The following is a 19,084-nucleotide window of genomic DNA, read 5'->3' as shown; positions in this document are numbered from 1 at the left end:
ACTGAAATAATCTTAGTATGAAATGATGATTTATTTCCCCATGACATTTTCACAAGCCTTTATTTTAATGTTTAAAGCCATTCATCCTTGGACCATGATGATAAACACGCTATTGCATCTTCAGGGACACTTCCAGACATATTCACTTCTCAAGATCTAACCAACTTAACAAAAAACTCACTTTTCACTTTTAACACAAGTAGCTTCACATTAAACATCTGGGCCTGTGTAGTGCTGCCTCTTCTCAATCCAAATCCATTTGGGATTAACAGAGTTAACGAAGGCGGCATTGTGAACAATACTGCACCCGTGCAGCCACTAATTAAAGCCTCTTCTAATGAGGGCTCGTTGATTGACACAGCAGGGTTGGCCTCTCCCCTCACCAGCATCAACTATGACAGCCACATGATGAGGCTGATGACAGGCTCCCATGCAGGCAGATGACAGGACGTCACTGCTAGACCACCACCACTCCTCGTCTCTGAACAATACCGCGCTCGTGTCACAACTTGAGATTCACAGAGTCTCGCTCTCTGGTCATCTCGTGGATGTTAACACAAAGAAAAATCAGTATATATTGAATTCTAGGTGTTTTCACTGTACTTTGTCACTGTTTATTCTGTTCATAGGAAACACCCTGTCGACCACTGGTGGGAATTGTATTCAACATTTTAGAAACACTCCATTACAAATACAAGTACTCCAAGTAAGTACATACGAATTATCAGCAAAATGTACTTAAGTATCAAAAGTAAAAGGCCCCTGTGGCTGATAAATGATCCAATATCACATTATTGATTGTTATTATTAATTCATCAATGCTAGCAGCATTTTACTGTTGTAGCTCGTCCAGGTGCAGCTATTTTTAACTGCTTTATATACTGTTTGGTTTAGTCCAATGGTTGGGTTACAAGACAAATCTGGGAAAGAAGAGCAATCAAAGTTCTGCTACACAAATTTGTATTCATTTTGGGATTTTTTATATATATATATATATATATATATATATATATATATATAATAATAATAATACATTTTATTTAAAGGCGCCTTTCTCGGCACTTAAGGACACTGTACAGGGATACATAAGACTTTGCAGCAAGCAAAGCAGCAAAAAAGAATAAAAAATAAAAAATAAAAATAAATTTTATTTATGTTTTCTCAGTTAGCCTTTTAAAATGATATCAGATTAGTAAACAGAATGTGCCTTTGGAACATTGGATGAATGGTTGCTGATAATGGGCAATGTAGATATTGCATTAAAGATCAGCTACTTCTTTCTACAACAGTCGAGAACCCTTTTGCAATTATGTAAGCACATCATGTAATCTGAAAACTGCTGCCCTGATTAAAAAAAACAATGCAACTAATCTCAGCTGGTATTCTGTCTGTAATGGAGTGGAATGAAAAATGTAAAGTGACCCCAAACTTTTGACCAGTAGTGTGTATATATATATATAATTCAATGCAATAAGTTGATGTCTGCATAAAACTTTAACTTTGCAACGTATTGCTTCAGACTGTGTACAAACCAGCTTTACAATGGGCTTATTTCCCTGTATATATTATCAGTGACAGACATGAATCATGCCAAAGAGGCCTAGCTGTAGGGCATCACCAAGCCAAGTTGACAATGAGGGTGAAGTGTTTGAGTAAATCTTGCGCGAGGCCCATTGGCCCCCGTGGCAGGGCCTCTCTGTGCGGGGTTTGAGAAGCCCTGAGGATGACAGGTGCTTTTCGTAATGCCTAACTGATGAGAGCCAATAAGCGTGCCCCATTCTGCTGGTGTGTGTCTCTTCTCCTGTTGTTGTCATCTGGCCCGCTAAAGTAAAGATGAGCTTGACTGACGGATGCATCCGGGTTCACAGTTTATTGGTTTCTACGAGAGAGCCAGATATGCCAATTTAGACAGGGTAGTGACAAAAAAGTTCCCATCTAAATGGAATAATTTTACCACTGGGAATTCTCAGCTGGGAGAGGAAGGAGTGTTAGTGTGTGTGTGTGTGTGTGTGTATGTGTGTTTTATCTTTTAACAAGCCCTGAATGACAAACACATAGGACAGTTAGGGGGCTGACAGAAACAGCAGCTTTTGATGCTTCACAGGGGATCCATGAAATAAACAATAGGCAGAGGAAGCAGGGAAATTGAATTACAACAATTGTGTGTTTCAGAGTAGAGAGTGCAGAGAGGAGGTGAGGCAGCAGCAGTGTGGTATGGCAGGATGAAACCGATGCATCATTAAATATACTGGAGTCAGAAGCCGGGGCAACGCTTTCCTGCCTTCCCAACTGTCCTGCTTCTTTGTTTCTCCCTCTTCTCTCTCCCTTTCTTTTTTTTATTTCTCTCTTTCTCCCTCTGTTCTGCACACGCTCACACACACACACACACACACACACACACACACACACACACACACACACACACACGTGTTAACATAATGCAATTGTTCCTTTTATTGTAGGCTAATTTCAACAGGATTCATAATGTATATGATTTCTTCAGACACTGATACACACAAACAACATGCTCTGCATCTATCATGTCTTTAATATTTGAGAGCTGTAACCCGTATGAGTGCCTTCTGTAGTCCTGACTGTTAATAAAACCAAACATCAATATACCAGCAGCAGGAACGCTCCCCGGGAACCTTGAACTCTGAATCATTTTCTTATGGGGTTAATAATGAGGGGACACCGAGTCAACGACTGACATATAAAAGAATTTATTTCTCATGTGCACAAAAATAATTGGAACAGAACTGAAACAGAACAATGATTGAGGCCACAAGGCTTTCCGTATAGATTTTCACCAGAAATCCTTTTTATGTCCATGACACATCTCCTGTATCATCTTTACAACAGCAGAAGACCCATTCCTTCAGAGGTGCTCTGCTTCCTAAAGCAAAGACTCCGCCTGAATGACGGTGGCTTGGACTCTGCGCTGGTGCTTCATTTTCAGATATGTTGAGCTACACGTAGACAGAAATAGGCAAATCCCAAGTGCAATTTGTAGAGGATAGCTTCTCCAGAAGAGCAGGAATGCAGTCTGTTTTTATGTTATCCGGTGCCCTCAGCAACAACAGCTAACCCTGTACCAGATGATGTATTTACTTGTGTGGAATTAAAGTTGTATTGGTAGAGAGAATGGAGGGAGGGAGGAGAGACGGATGACTGGTAATAAGTGTGGATGTGTTTCTATACATGGAGGCACAGATGACTGTTATTTGGATTAACATAATGCTCACAACATCTACTAACAGCAAACAGGACAATGTCTTTGATTGTTGCCAAGGACTTCAGTTTGATCGCATCTTTATTTAAGGGAATTGGTGGAGCAAAAGTGAAATGAGAAAAAAAACATTTCACACCGGAGGATTTTTTACTTGTTAACTTTTATGCTGTTCTCCATGGGGATTACTTAATCTGAGCCCAACAACAAAAGATGATACAGAAAGCCATTTAACTCATTGCATAGTGACATAAAACATTATCATGACATTATCATGAAAACAAAATAAAATGACAAAGACAACCTATGTGATGTTAGCATCTGAAACCTGCTACTACAGTATATGTAGCCACAGGTTATACAGTAGTTGTGCTTTTCCTCATAGCACAACATTACATTAACACACAAATGTAATGCATGTTTTTTTTTTTCAGTCTGTATATCTACAAAGGGAGCCAGTACATTAGTATGATCCTGGAATGGTGTGTGTGATAATATTTACAGAGAAGAATTGTCTTCACGTTATTCACAAATCATTCTACAAAGCAGCATTTTGTTGCAACTGATGGAGTATTGAGTCATTGAATTTCACCTTTTTCATTACAGTCATATGCATCATGTCGTTCGCCTGTTGAGTTACGACATACATGTTCAGTGTTGACTACTTATTTAAAAGATAATACTGATTTATTTATGCATACATATACTGTAAATAAAATATTAAATATCAGACTAAGTCTTTGGCAAATGTAAAAGTACATTCACAAAATATTTTTTTCCAAAAAGCAAACTGAATCAGTATTTCTTTTCAGTCCCAATGGAGAGTAGAACATAAATCAAGGAGGGAGGTGAATATGTGTTTGCAAAGGCAATTAATTTTGTTGAACAGGCATGAATTTACATAAAAAAAACAGATTTGTAAGGCAATTGTTGAAGCTAATTTACAGTTGGTTCGCTCAACTGTGTACAGCTTTCTAAACTGTGTAGGCATCTAGTGGTATGACTAAGTAGCTGAATGGATTATAACCCAGGAGAACTGAATTTGTTCATGTAGCCATAGGGCTATGGCTTACAAACTTCTCAGAAACTCGAAAGCATCGCTTTTACTCAGAAAAGGATGTTTACACAAAAAGATGTCTTCTGTCTGTCTGTCTGTCTGTCTGTCTGCCTGCTTTGTGTTTTAACACCTACACTTTCCAACATAAAGTATCAACTTATGTCTAAAATTGGTAGGTTCATTAAAATTAATTTTAAGTGAATGTACCAAATAAATTAACAAAGCTGAGGTTATAGTGCAAAAAAAGAGCAAAGGATGATCATGCGTGGACATTACTGGGAAATTAGGGAAATGTGACAACTACTCTGAAAGAATCTTTGATAACCTTTTTACATTAAAAAATACTGACAACATTTTTTTTTTTAAAGTATTTAAAATTCTGGCGAGGCCATTTTGTGGTCACCATGTTTTTAATACTTTGCAAAATGATTTACATTTTTACATCTGATTGTTTGCCACAGGGAGTATGATGTTGCCATTGGTTTATGTAGGGTCAGTAAACGTTGTAGGACATGCTGTGTTTATCTGATAATGTAGGTGGGACAGGAGAAATGGGAGCAGAAGACGTAGTCAAAGCACCAGAGTAAAGCCCTCCCTACAGTGTGGAGCCACGATCTCCTTAAGTGTCAAAGATGCCTAGCAACACTGGTTCAAGTCGCTGCATCATCAAGCTATGGGACCATTGTCATCTCCCCTGGACCTTATCTCTCTAGAGCAGAACAATACTGCAGTTCATCACATAAAAGCAATGTGAGGAACCATGAATAAAATAACAACAACAACAACAGCAACAAAGAAACAAAAATAAAAACCCACAACATTGTTTTCCACATGGTATTCTTCACACTGTTTTTCTTCAATTTATATTTTATAATATATATATGTATATATATATATATATTTATATAATCTCTTAAAGTCATTCTGGAAATGTTCGGGCCTGTGAGAGATTGAGGGCATGATGGGTGAGTTCTGAACGCCCGCGGGCCCTTTTGACCCAAAGTTTGTGACGCTGAAGCTGGGCTAGATGCACCGGCGTCAACCTCGCCGATCCTTCCTCCACATCACGTAACATCACGGGGTTTCCTTTAGGATTCCACCTCGCTTCCCTTTGACCTCAGTGTTTCTTAGACAGGGACAATGTGGAGGCCGAAGCCCTGGCCCTGCAGTTTGAACTGGTCTCCATAGTAACTAGTGGCGGTCGTAGGCAGTGGCAGCAGTGGGAGGTGCGGAGCCACGGGATGCGGCACTATAATAATAAGGGGAACCTGAAAGTTAACAGAAGAACGAGCCGTTGGAAACCACGAGGTCAAACATCATGTAAGACGTGTGTAAAACTCCAAAGACAGAGAATACATGGAGTCAGGAGATTTATTATTATTATTATTATTATTATTATTATTATTATTATTATTAATAATGTTACAGTATGTTTAAAACTTTTTGATATATAAGAGAAAGTAGCTTACTTAGTAATGCTGGATTGCTGAACCGCCATGCTTCGTTGTAAGTGGTGTATTGTGGATGAGAGTAAGGGTTTCCAGAAAAGTCCCCTCCTAGAGAACAAATCAATAAAAAGAAACATTAGCAAAGAGCTAACAAACTGAAATGACTGACAGCTTTCGTAAAAAATAAAAATTGCCTTTACCACAAGTTACATTACAATCTTGTCTCAAAATAATGTTTCTGCTGTTTATCCTGGCTGCTTGTATAGATTGTCTCCACAGTCCCTTCAGGTCAATTGATTGTTTTATTACTGTAATCCTCTGTTAGTCTTTAGGATTTTCTCTATTCTTTCCTTAAGTTAGGACTTCTGTGCTTTCCCCCTACTGCTTTTAAGTGATGATGCTTCACTTTAAAACTCCCTATAAGGTTCTCTGAGACTCTCATTCGCTCTTTGTCCTCTCTGTGCAGGTCGTGGTGGAAAGGACAGGATGCTGAGGGGATGTCAGAGAGCGATGCTGTGGGTCCACAGGTTTCCTTCTTTTACGAGACTATAAAGGCTGGGTTTTATACGAAGCTGCTGAAGAATGGCCTTTGCTTAAGCAGTGTTTGGGGCCAGTCACTAAATCTTTCACTACCAGATGACAAAAACTACAACCTCTGGATTAAAAAGGTAGCTGTGCTTGTGTGCTTGTATGAGTATATCCATAAGCACTCTCCAGTGGCATATAAACCAATAATGCATAAGTAATTTTCTTAATTTCAGATATCAGCTTTTACCTCCATGTACGTGTTAAAATGTTACCCTCGTGCACACTGAGCTCACTTGTAAATACTGCACGCCTGCTTTGATTATTGGTCAGTGTGAAAGGAACATGTCTCAGAGCAATAAAGGGAATTGTGTTTTCAGTTGTTTGGAAGAGAGATCTACACATGCTGGCAGCTATAGCATCCCCACTGCTGGTCGTGTAACTTGAGCTCATCCCTGAGAGAGATAGTGATTTAAATATTTACAGGCCCTCCACGCCTCTGTGTTTTGACCCTTAACTGTTTGCTGTGAACCTGAACTGCAGGTTAAGTAGAGGGGAAAGAGATACGGTCTGCAGCCCTGGGTGTCCGGGGAGGCGAGGAGAGGAGCAAAAGCAGTGTTTATTGACGAGGCTGGTGAGAGTGCGCTGTGTGGACACGGCGAGGGTAATGAGCGCTGGGAGCTGGAGTGTAACTGAGAGGAACTGTCCTATCACACGGCCACTGATTGTGGTGATCGCCTATCGAGTTCATCTAATGTCCTCGTCCGCAGACGCTAACCACGCGCTAACCACAGTCTAACAAAGCTATAACAAGCTTGCTTCAATCCTTAGAGTCAAGAGCAATGCTTTAAAGTTTCTTCAGTATCTCAAATGTGTTTTTGTATGTGTTACATGCATACTGTTAAAGACATCACAGAAAAGCATTACCACTTGTTTAACTTAAAGTGACTTCAACAAGATCAACTGAAGGGGACTACCTGCTGAAAATGAAACCTGTGAAAGTCAAATTAATGGCATCGTAAAAAGGGAGTAGTGCCACCTACCAGGAACCATTCCAGCGAGTGTGGAGGTGGGGTAGCTGCCTTGTCCTGTGGGGGGGACATGAGGCGGGTAGCCAGGTAAAGTGGTACTGGCCATGTCTCGACCTGCAGGCACACAGGAGGAAAATTATGACATGGATGCTTGAACACAGAAAAGTTGAAAATGAATGTATATTTTAAAAGCTTTACTTGCTGGTAAAGCATAAAAACATGCTTTCTTTTTTATAGGTACAAATAATTTCTTCCTAAATGCTGCAATCATGATATTCTTATCATGAACAAGAAACACAGTGAAGTGATGCATATAGTCACAGAGAATACCAAGCAATGACAAGCTGTCACAATGCATCACACCATTTAATTACTTGAAAGTATGAAAGCTCATTTTGCAATATTCTAAGGAAAAATAGTTCACAAATGCTTAAAATGACCACAAACATGTAAAATGCTGCAGCATGTTACATGAAGTTGCATGTTGTCTATCCATTGGTGTCTATCTGAACTGCTAATCCAGTCTGGGGTTGCAAGGGGTTGGGGCATGCATTGGGTGAAAGGTGCAATCCTGGGCAAGTCACCAGTCTATATCACAGGGTAATTTGCATGTTAATTTGAGGAAAGTTACTAACTAATTGTTTTTTATTAAATGCTCCAATCAGAGACTGACAGAGCTGTAACATTAATATACCAAAGTCCTAAGCAGCTTTTAAAACTGACAGGAGCATCGGGCCAATGAGAGCTCTGTCTGCTCCACATTCAGTCCTGTAATTAACAGTGGCAGTATCGGGTCTGGCTGGATGAAGGGGCACGCAGGACAGGGACATAAACAGCCCTACGTCGCTGCCTCTGCCTCTGCACCCCCCTCTTTAAGCCTCCTCTGGCCCCTCAGACCTTGGGCCTGTCACGAGGCTGGAGGGACCCGGAGGCCTTTTGTTAACCCGAGAGACGAGCAAGGGGTCAGAGCTGGAGAAAAGCAGGGTGGAGAGGGGGAGAGAGCAGTCACTGTTAATGAGCAGCAAACAGTCAGTGCTTCTGTATGCATAACAGAAGGGCCACAAAGCATGATGGGATTGATGGCTTTGCAACGTGAGAGGCAGACGCTTTAATTTGGTGTATATTTAAAAGTTATTAAAAATGAAAACAGAGGTAAATCGACTGAAAAGAGTGAGCTTGATTGGGGTTTGATCTGGCTACAGGGCCTTATGGGTAAAGTTGTACCTGCTATAAAGGGCTGGCTGGCATACTGGCTGTAGCAGTGGCCGTGGGCATGGGCAGGGTAGCTGGGAGTAGAGGCATCTACAGAGAGGCTGGACTGGTGGGACAAGATGTCTGCTAGAGTAGAGTCTTCAACAGAGGAGGGGGTGAAGGGGGCAAAGGATGCCTCATGGGGCTCTCGCTTTACACACATGGAAGGTGGATATGATGGGTGAGAGTCTGCCAGGTAGAAAGAAAAGAAAAAGAAAAAAAACTAGATATAATGTAAACATGCAACCCCACACATACAGCATACCTTCACTTCAGTCACTCAGATGTATGGAGGGATGAATGTATAGCTTTCTTAATGCCCAAATAACCAAAAGGAAAACTTCAGTGCAGAGGGCAAAACAAATCAAAAGTGTCACAGCAGAAGTTTGTAGATTTGTCATGCTTATAGCAGAACACTACCACAGGGCAATAAATCAAACAGAGACGGGACTCCAAATCCTTAACAGATTTATGGTATGAATTAAAGGAAGCCTAAAGGATGAGTAACACTAAAAGAAGTGCAATTGCTTTTATACATTTACTTCCTATCTTTTACCAACTCAAGACCAGACATTTTGTATGAATTCTGAATAGATAAGCAGTCTTAAGCAGTTGATTTGTTTTTTTGCATAGCATATAATAATAATAATCTCATATGCACCCAGCAGTAATTCATTCAACTAAGTGGAAACATACACCAGTGAAATGTTGCAACAACACATTGCGCCTGATCAATCAAGCTCAAATACGTAAAAAATTTCCCCAAGGTTTTGGGGAAAACAAACAACATAATCTCACGGCTGCTTTCTCACAACAAAATCACTCCCACAAATAACCAAACAATCGACTCGCAGACAGTTCAAAACTCTACACTTTGATCTAATTTGGCTGATGAGTCTTGGCATCTTTCATTTCACCGGCTCTGCCTCTTGAACCTATGCAATCAATGTGAGCTCTGTCTTCGGCCTCTCCACGTCTGCCGCAGAGCCTGTTCTGTTCACTGGGGCCTGTAGGGAGAGATGGCTCTTTCCCGACACCATGATAGCCTCATTAGCTGCTTCCCCCATCATTGTTACTTTACAACAGGATTGTGTGTTGCGATTCCTCATTAAGATAAGGGCTGTTTTATGAAAGGGTGATGCAACCCTGTCAGCCCTATGAACCTAATGCCAGGGAACGTAACTGACTGCTTTCCCATTGAAATCTAAAGCAGGTTCTACAAATCTCTTTGTCTTTGTGACAGCTGTAAATGTGGATTTAAACCGAGGTACTGCAATTACACAGAATACTTTCATCTTATTGAGACAAATAGCATTGTTACAGAGGGAACAGCACAATGTTTAACAATGTACATGTTTAACTTGTGATCAAATCATTAAAAAGATGGTTGGCACGAATCCCTGGAATGACCAGACATATTCTAATGAGTGGGCTTTGCATTTAATTGGATGGACCCTAAAGTTTGTCACATGCACTGCACAAGTATGTCATGAATTTATTGGAAACAAGGTCCACATATAGGGATGATTGCAAATGGCTGGCACTCAGTTCTGTACTTCAGTTAATTATATCCAACATGCACTCTGTTAAAGTCTTTAAAGTTAAAACAGCTTCACAAGTGAAGTTACCCTGAGGTTGATATGAGTGCATAATAACTCCAATCACCCCAGAATAAAGGCATTCATTAATAAAAGATAATACAGTAAATACTTTTAGGGGTTAGCTGAAAAGCTCTATATTCAACTTACACCTTAATCAGCTGCATTACAGTTTTTACCCATGTTCACGTTCACAGTGAGCTTAACCGATGACAAAAAAAAATGTCGTACAAAGACATACTTAACAAGAGTTGGCCTTAATAAAAGATAAACCAATCACAATTTAAGAAAAGTGGATTGTATGAAACTGCATGGCCCACCTTTAGTAAAAGACTGAGGGTGCCAAACATGAAGCCCAGGCCAAGTCTGTTTACACTGTATCTGAGACTTCCTGCATACTACTGTAGGCTTCGGTTTTCTCAGCGCCTGAGCAACCGTTGTCAAATAGACAGTGGTTACGACGCAACAACAACTGATACAAATGCTGCGTTCAAGACCACTGAACTTTGAAACTAATCAGACATGGTGTTGCTTATTGTCCTGGAGATGAGGCAGAGTCTGGCTAAAGGGAGCCTGTCAAATCACAGGCCCTGATGATGGAGATGGAAGATAAACTCAGGGTCCTTAGGGACTCTTCTCCCCAGCAAACACATCTCTGAGAGAGTGGAGACGCTATAGAGTTCTCCAACATCTGTCTCTGCTCCACCACTGATACCACATCTACAGACCCCATCAACCATAGAAATGGACTGTTAAGAACCTACAACGTCCCTCAGAGTGATGCGTCCAGATATAGCTACAACAGCCTTCTCTCAATTGAGCATTTCATTTTTAAACGTACACCGAGGAACTTTAGTGCGCAAACCATTTACTGGCAGAACTGTTTTTAAAGGCTGACACTCAATCTACAGAGAACTTTTTGTATTCCTACAGTATGTTCAAGATCACAGCAAAACTTCTATCTTGTGTAGGTAGGGCAAAGTCCTCTGGAGAGGAGTCTACAGAGAATGTAATGTTAAATTTACCTTGACAGGGACACATTCGTGTTCGCTTCAAGTATAGCCTTCACTCTCCTGCATTGTAGAGGTGGTCATTTATAACCACTCACACCAGAAAGGAACAAAAGAATGATTGTAAAAGGCTTCCTCCAGTTGTGAGTAAAGAATACTTGCAGGGCCAAATAGTTTGAATTCCCCATCCACATGGTTTAAAGTCATTCATTATCCAATGTGTGCTCAAAGGTTAGTGTGCTATTGTGGGGGGTGATATAAACATTAATTTCCGAGCTTGCCGCTTCTGAGCTGAGACACGCCGTTTGTCACCAGGCCACACACCAGGCACCGCAGGTTAGGTGGCTGCTTGTTGTATACCACCCAGCAGAGAATGGCTGGTACTGCCAAGTCATAAAAACGGCTCAGTGTGGTGCACATTTCAGCTGAAATTTATCTGAAATAAAGCTGTGTTTTTTCACCTCATTAATACAGTTGAGGTGCAGGAGAAAGAGAAATAGATATGAGAGAAGGTAGATAGATATAAAGAGAGATGGAAACACACGGGATCTTCACATCTGCTCGAGTTGAAGAAGGTCAGAGGGGTTCCCATTTACACCCCAGCCTCCCCACATGCGCTAGTGAGAGTGATTATGGAGCCCCGCCTTCACAGAGACTGCTGTACTCTCATTTGGTGTAACTCTATTTAACTACTGATAAGTAGCTACAACATTATACAATCATTCCTCTCCCGTATAAAGTCTCAGGATTAGGATAACTAAAGTTAAGATTCACCAGATCTGCAGGATACTTCATGTTGCTTACTTTGTTTGGTATCAATAAAAAACTGTGCAGACACATACATGCTGGACCAGGGGTTAATCATGACATTTTGTTCCATCCATGGATGCAGTGAACAGTTCACAGTGTTCTTTCACTGGACACAACCAGTTGGATATGCACAATACTATTGTAAACATGGTAAAAAGTAAATATGTGACATTTAATATAATCTCCAAATTAGCAAGCAGCTTAATTTATTATAGTTCTCTTAAGAGAAAATAATAGAATAATTTCCTTTCAAAGAATCATTGACAAATTTAATCTTTTACAAAATGGTAACATTACAATGATTTGCATTTACATGTTGAGAATCTAGAATCTAGAATCTAATATAGTCATTGTGCAGGAGAAGAAATCATTTGTAAATGATTGGTGTTTCTTACTAAATTCCAGCGGTGCGTTTCAGTCCCCTAAATCTCTCTGATTTGGCAGCCAACCTCCTTCCTAGGTAACCGTCTCTTTCACACATCAGGGTAAACAGAGGACACAAAAGATGGGCGACATTGCTTTCGCTCGCGCCCTTGGAACGCAAAACTGAGCACTTCATTAATCATTCATCTTTAATAGATTATGCAAATTTCAGGACATAAAAATCAACAAGATCAATAACTGTGTGAATTTTAATTGGGAGCAGAAAGCATTTAAAGAATGAATATAATCTCGTAGCTCCATCCAGTATGAGAGCATAATGTATTGATAATTGGATCCCAGCCTAAGTGTGGAAGGTAATTTAGCATTTTTCAGCCTTGGCATACATTCCTATTTACAGGGTTTGCTAATGGCAGAAAAAATAATATTATGCAGTAACAACCTACACCCAATCAAATGCTTCATGCATTACTTTACATAGTCATTAAAATGAAATAATAAAAGCTTACTGGATATTACTTTTGACTTTAATTGCTCAAAATACTCAGACGCATTTTCTAATGCTTGTGCTAAAGTATGTTGTTGTCATATTCCACTCTAAGAAAAGTTTTCTTAGTTTGCATCCTCATTGTGCAATCAGTGGCCCTCACATGTATAGCTTTAGGAGGCCCTCTGGCCCCCAGGTGGCTTGAAGGCCACCTGCTATGAGTGTGTTCCCCAGAGCGAGACCGCTTTCATAGGAGGAGCCCAGCATAAAAGACAAAAACACACCTTTCTTCTCTTGAGGCCCAACTTTCTGGGGCAAATCTACCTCCCGCATATTCAGGAATAAAAAGGGGTTCTTTCTTTTCCCATAGCTCTGTGTCTGGGTCTGTGCTGGACCGTAGGGATCATTTGAGAAGGCCCACTGCAATTTTCAATCATGCTGTCCTCTTTACTTTCTCTCTCTCTCTCTCTCTCTCTCTCTCTCTCTCTCTCTCTCTCTCTCTCTCTCTCTCACACACACACACACACACACACACTCACACACACACACACACACACACACACACACACACACACACACACACACACAGTGGACTCATTGACTTTGATGCCCACTGCATAATTATGGGTGCTTTATTAAAAGACTGGCATATTACTCTGGAGTCAGTGTGGCCATCAATAAACCTAACCTCTCCTGGGAAAGAGCCTCAGCAGCCACATTGAAACAACATTTCAATTAACCAGGCGGCCATCAACCTCGACAGCAGAGCAAAAGAAGCCATAGTGCAATACAGGGTGGGTGAGTGTGGGTAACATGATACAGATAGTTAATATTACAAGATATTCAATACACTGCACCTGCCATTACCTGTTGGATGTCAGTGGAAGTTACTATTGAAAACAGCAGCAGTTGGAAAAAACCTGTAATATCAGTGTTTCTTTCACTGTCTCATCTGTATCTGGGTCTCCTTCTCCACAGCATGAGGCAGCCAGGCAGCCACGGTGCTATTCCAGCCGCTGTCAATCAACAGGCTATCATAGCCTTTGATGACAACGTCGTGTCGCAGCGAGAACAGCAGCTGTCTCTTATGAGAAATGCTCCCAGTCAATCTGTTAGCGGGCCAATCTGGGCTAACACAATAGCCAGTTAGGAGCAGCGTGTGAAAGGCCTGTAGGATTTAATGGGCTCAGATGATATATCACCTCGCTCTGTCCCTCAGAAATAAATACACAGTGCCTCAAAAAGTGGCTCAAGAGAGCTTTTTCATGGTGATAAGAATTTAATATCGCTGGAAAATGTGCCCGCCATCAGGAAGCGACAGTCAAAATCTTGATTACTCGATGATGACACAATATCCAGATGATTTTTTACAATGTTCCATCAAAGTTGATCAAAGAATGTTTTAAGAAGTTAATTTAAAACAGTGGAGTTTTACATTTTAATACTTTAATCTACAAGAAAAACAGCTTAGAAGTGAAGGCACAAACAACTGACTTATGATTATCAGTATTATCAGTTAGTGTTATTAAGTGTCATAAAGTGTAATCTGGGTGTAAAATGACTGCATAGGGCATTTTCAGTAAGTCCAGGTGCAGTATAGTCTTCTTTGTCAGCTGCTCCCATCTTTAACAGCTGCTATAGTGTGCATATATGTGTAGTGTATATATGTAACCTCTGGTGATTATGGGATTGATTGATTAGACTGATTTGCTTTATATCAGGAGGATGAGGTACAATTTGGAAAACAGTGCGTCAGATTCACTGGTGAGAAGGGGTGGATGAGAATTTGGAAAATGGGCACGATATGCTTGGTGTTACTAAACTAAAAAACTTTTAGAGAACAGTTAGAAAGAGGCCATGACACAATATTGAAAGACATTGCAGCATAGCTAGATACACTATGTTTGTGTTCTCAGTACTGAGTCGACCACCTCGCTGCAGATGTTTTCGACCTGCTGCGGCTGTGTGTATTCTTTTAGGGATCAATGTAGCGTGAGTCAGATTGTACCTGTCACAACAGAGTAACTCTGGGAGACACTGGAGGTGAGGTCGGAGCTGGCGCTGGTGGAAAGGCTCGGCTTCACATCATCCAGGCCGGCGTTCAGGGATGGGAGTGAGTACTCATTCGCCTGTAGACAAATAACAAATGCAAAAATATGTCAGTGGCGGAATGCACGTGTGAGTAAAGGTGGCAATCAAAAAGAGCAATTCACACAATTGTATACACAATTTTACATTAAATAATTTCACATTCCACCAGATTGTGCCATGATCTGGGTAATATCGCTCATGCACTGCATGCAAGCCCACTTTGTGCATGAGATTTAGAGCAGTTTTTTCAGTTATATATGAAATATGTCTGAAGGAAACCCCTAGTGTACTGAGGAAGCTGTCTGTGATCCGCTTACTATGTTTTCTTCTGAATATTTCCTGTATGTTCTGTGTCCCCCCCGGCCTTGCCAACGTGTCCCAACCCCGCTCCCCATGCTTTAACAAGACCTATGATGTATGCATGCATTAGGGCTTGTCTGAGGAGAAGGCAGAAAGGGAGAGAGGGATGAGAGAGAGATTGGGAGAGGAGTGAAAGGACGGGGTGTCAGCTGGCTCTTTGTGCTCCACTGCAGTCATCCCTGTGACCAGTCAAGGGAGGAGACATTCAGGGCTTTGTTACAGGAGAGACATGTGGTGGTTTTTTAAAGGGGAGTACAACCTCAAAATGTTGTTTTGCCTCTAGGATGAACACATAAAACGGGGTTAATAAAATGATAAAATAGTGTGTATTGTTTTTTACGCCTTTCATACTTTTAGTGGTATTTTTTACTTTATATTGTAGGTTTTCATTGAATATCTTTTCAACTGTGATAAAACATACTGTGCAGCTGCAGCCATCTTTCAAGTTTTACAATTTTTGCAACACTCTGCTGCACTGCACCAGAAAACGTCATGTAAGGATCAACCAACAACAAGTCTCAAAGTCTTTATTCACTTTAATCTCAGGTTAAGACTCTGCTAGCAGCTGTGATATGAATCATATTTGATAATGAGATGACACTTCCTGACCTGACTCTTCTTCTTGAAAAGGATAAGTGTGTTTGCACACCTTTGTGTCTGCAAGTGTTTGTGTCGGAGTGCGTGTGTGCATCTGTTTGTCTCAATGGGACAGGGGTCCCACAGGGGTGAGCTGGTGACCCCAGTCTTGTCTGCCTCTATCCCAGATAAACTCTAATTGTCTGCTTACAACTGTTCCCTGGCACTAGGGTGGATGTTCCACTCTATTCCACTGGGCCTCAGCGGCACAAGAGCCATTTTGTCATGCAGATGGGCTGTGGGCAGGGCTGGGCAGGGCTGGACGGAGGGCGAGTGGCAAGCACAGAGAGGCCTGAATGACCTGACCACATGGCTGCCAGAAGTGTGGGAGGGATGAGGCCTATTCAGCCTGGCCTCTTCAAAATGGCTTTTTAATGCCCTGACGCAGACACCAGACAAGCCCCTAATAGCCTAATGTCCCACCTTTTCACCAGTTTAAGAAAAGGAGGGGGTGTTGGAAACAGGGAGAAAAAAGGAGGTGCACAGAAAGAGTGGAAAGCAGCCTGATTAATATTACATTAAATTAAAAGTGATTTTTCTGGACCATTCTGATGCCGTTTTTCTCACCCCTCCTCCACCTTTCTCTCGCCTTTTTAATACCTTCTCCTCCACTCTTTGTGATTGCAAGTCATTTCCAATTCGTTTTGGTATTGATCTTGCCGTAGAAATCACTTTGGTAATTAGCTGCATTAAGGGCTGTATAGCAGGCTGAGGGGCTGTCCCTCTGATTTATCGCCGCTGTAATTCTTCGCGATCGCGCAGAGATGAAAATGAACTCAATTAGGGCACTGCTAAGGCTGCATGGGCACCCACATAGAGTTCCAATGGAAAAATTAATAGTCTCTTGTTGTTTAACAGTCTAATGAATGTAAATAAAGGTTATTTGCTGTAATAGGCTGAAGGCTTGTAGGCTTCTTTAAGCAAGAAGTTGTTTAGAGCTTTTTGTCACTTGTGTCAGTACATGTACCAGTTTATTCTCTCTAAAAAAAAATCAATGTAAATTATTTTACTACAACTAAAAGAGAAGAAAGAAACCAGGATGTCAGTGCAGGGCTGTACATTTCAATGTGTAGAAAGAAACCTGTGTGGCCAACCTGTTCAGGTTTGATGTGTTCTGAAGTGGGGAAGACATCAGGGTAAGAAGGACGTTCAAACACACGGTCCAGGGCCTCCAGCTGCTGCTGGGTGAAGGCGTCTGCTCGCAGGTGCTTCCTTAAACTCTCCACACTGCCCTGAGAGTCGCTGCCCGGGCCTGAGCCATCTGAGCCATCTAAAGAAAGAGGGAGAGGAAGAAGGGAAGGGGAGGACAACATTCTGCATCAGGGCATAGCTCCAGTCTTTTTGACCTGATTTACCTATTCTAGCAGGCTAGCAATGTGACATAAGCATAAGGAGAATTTTTGTTTGTTTGATCTCGACAGATGTGAGTGTGATAGCATGAGGAGCAGCAGTAAATTCAGGGAGACCCACCAGCATGTCTGCCTTTTATCTCCCTCTCTGTTCTTCACTGTCTTCCTATCTTCCTCTCAACGCACATACACTCAGTCAGGCAGCTCTCTGCCTCCCCCCACCTCTCCTCGTGGCCACCATCAGCACGGTCATCATGTGATAGGTCTATGGTAATTGATGGATTACCTTCAGTGCAAATATATACTTGTAAGGGAGAGCGTGTATTTCAGGAGGAGAAAGTAGGGCTGACGATTACATACAGAGCCTCTCATTCTGCCAGCAGGAAATGGAGGGCCATTATTTAACTGTACTATTTTCCTCCTGAACATATTACCCTTCCCTCTCTCTGTCTCTCTTTCTCTCCCTCCATCCCCCACATATTGCCTGTCTTCGGGAAAACAGAATGGAGTGGGGACGATACTCAGGGCCGAATGAGGACGGGGCGTCGAGGGCAAGCGTATGCATTTCCTCACTCGGTCGCACTCTATATAAACAAATGAGCCTATGCTTCCGTCGTTCCCCTGATCTCTGACCCTATCAACTTGGCCAGGGAGCCCGCCGCTACCGCTGCAGCTCTCCCTCTGCTCACTCATCAAGTCCTGAACACTGAAAGAAAAGAAAAAAATCTGCAACTAAAACCTCCAGCCAGCATCCCAGGAACCTCCACTCTACTGCCTGCCTCCCGCCACCCTCCCTTCCTCCTTATACCCCGCCACCAACAGCGGATGAGGGCTTTAGCTCGCATACAAATCTGTCATTCTAAATTTGCAGCAGATTATGTTCTCTCCTGGGCGAGCCAGCGGTGATATATGATATGCAAGGCCGCTATTGATTGCCTGATCCGCCAGCAGAGGAGGGAGGCGAAATGAACTTGGAATGAACATCATGCCTCAACTCATTGTGCGCATAATACTCTACTTAATCCCACATTTTTCTGTGCTATGGAATTCAATTGATCAATCATGTTCCACTGATGGTACCATTTCAGGGGCGTTATTGCCATTCTGCTCGGCTGCTTGACCTTTTTTCAATGGCTGAGGCCAGAGGATGAACCCGACTCGCACCAAGAAATAGATCCATGGAGAGAATGGAATAGAGGACTGCGATTGGGTATGAGTGTGTGTACGTGTAGATGGGAGAGTGTGTGTATATGTGTGTTTCTCTGCTAAAATATATTGACTTTAGCTTTGTGTAACATTTGTGAAGGAATCAGTTTTTCCTACCATCAGTTAACCGAATACTTTAGCACATTTTCAAACAGCTCCCTTGGGTGAAGGGTTGGGGTTGCATCATTAGTGTTGCTGTAAGAAACTCAATTGTTGTTTGTGGTACAGAAGAAAATGGTGTAATTAATTACCTCGTATCAGCTGGTCTGAGAAAAGAGGCAAACTTGATCAATAGTGTTTGTCATTCACTGTGGAGGAGCATGCTTATACTCAGCACCGCTCACAAACTTAATCAGGCCTTCTGAACTGGCTGCAAAATGACATAGATTCACATCAGGACACTTTTCGGTGCACTAGCAAAATTAAAAACCCAATTTTGGAACCCGCTAATTGATTGACAGGCATTTTAACACAAGGACTAACAATAAACAGCTAAATCTATATTAGCAACACTATGAGGTTTGTTTACAACAGTAATGTTTTAGAAATGGGAGTAAAACAGGCCTATATGTAATCATGGTTTCACAATTTGCAGTTATGTATGTAAATATATTT

The 19,084-nt window shown here is 41.6% G+C and overlaps 1 protein-coding gene across 8 annotated transcripts in view; it reads right to left on the bottom strand.

Moving 5' to 3' along the window:
* Window positions 1–3,821: 3,821 nt before the first annotated feature.
* Window positions 3,822–19,084, bottom strand: part of pax2a (paired box 2a) — a 28,394-nt gene continuing 13,131 nt past the window's right edge. For 3 of the 8 annotated variants that reach the window (XM_035992455.1, XM_035992456.1, XM_035992461.1), the window contains 6 exons: window positions 17,009–17,184; window positions 14,836–14,956; window positions 8,515–8,730; window positions 7,303–7,404; window positions 5,756–5,842; window positions 3,822–5,535 (listed from right to left, as the gene is read on the bottom strand). In XM_035992455.1, the coding sequence (XP_035848348.1) occupies window positions 5,414–5,535; window positions 5,756–5,842; window positions 7,303–7,404; window positions 8,515–8,730; window positions 14,836–14,956; window positions 17,009–17,184 (824 nt within the window). In that variant the 3' untranslated portion in view covers window positions 3,822–5,413. Of the gene's footprint in view, window positions 5,555–5,755; window positions 5,843–7,302; window positions 7,405–8,514; window positions 8,731–14,835; window positions 14,957–17,008; window positions 17,185–19,084 lie in introns of all 8 variants that reach the window. The other 5 variants (XM_035992458.1, XM_031306158.2, XM_035992459.1 and 2 more) reach the window with 3 other exon arrangements.

The sequence above is a fragment of the Sander lucioperca genome, chromosome 15 (genome assembly GCF_008315115.2).
Source record: "Sander lucioperca isolate FBNREF2018 chromosome 15, SLUC_FBN_1.2, whole genome shotgun sequence".
Taxonomy (NCBI): Eukaryota; Metazoa; Chordata; class Actinopteri; order Perciformes; family Percidae; genus Sander; species Sander lucioperca.
Note: the sequence above shows the minus strand (reverse complement) of the source record. Positions and strands in the feature narration are given on the sequence as shown.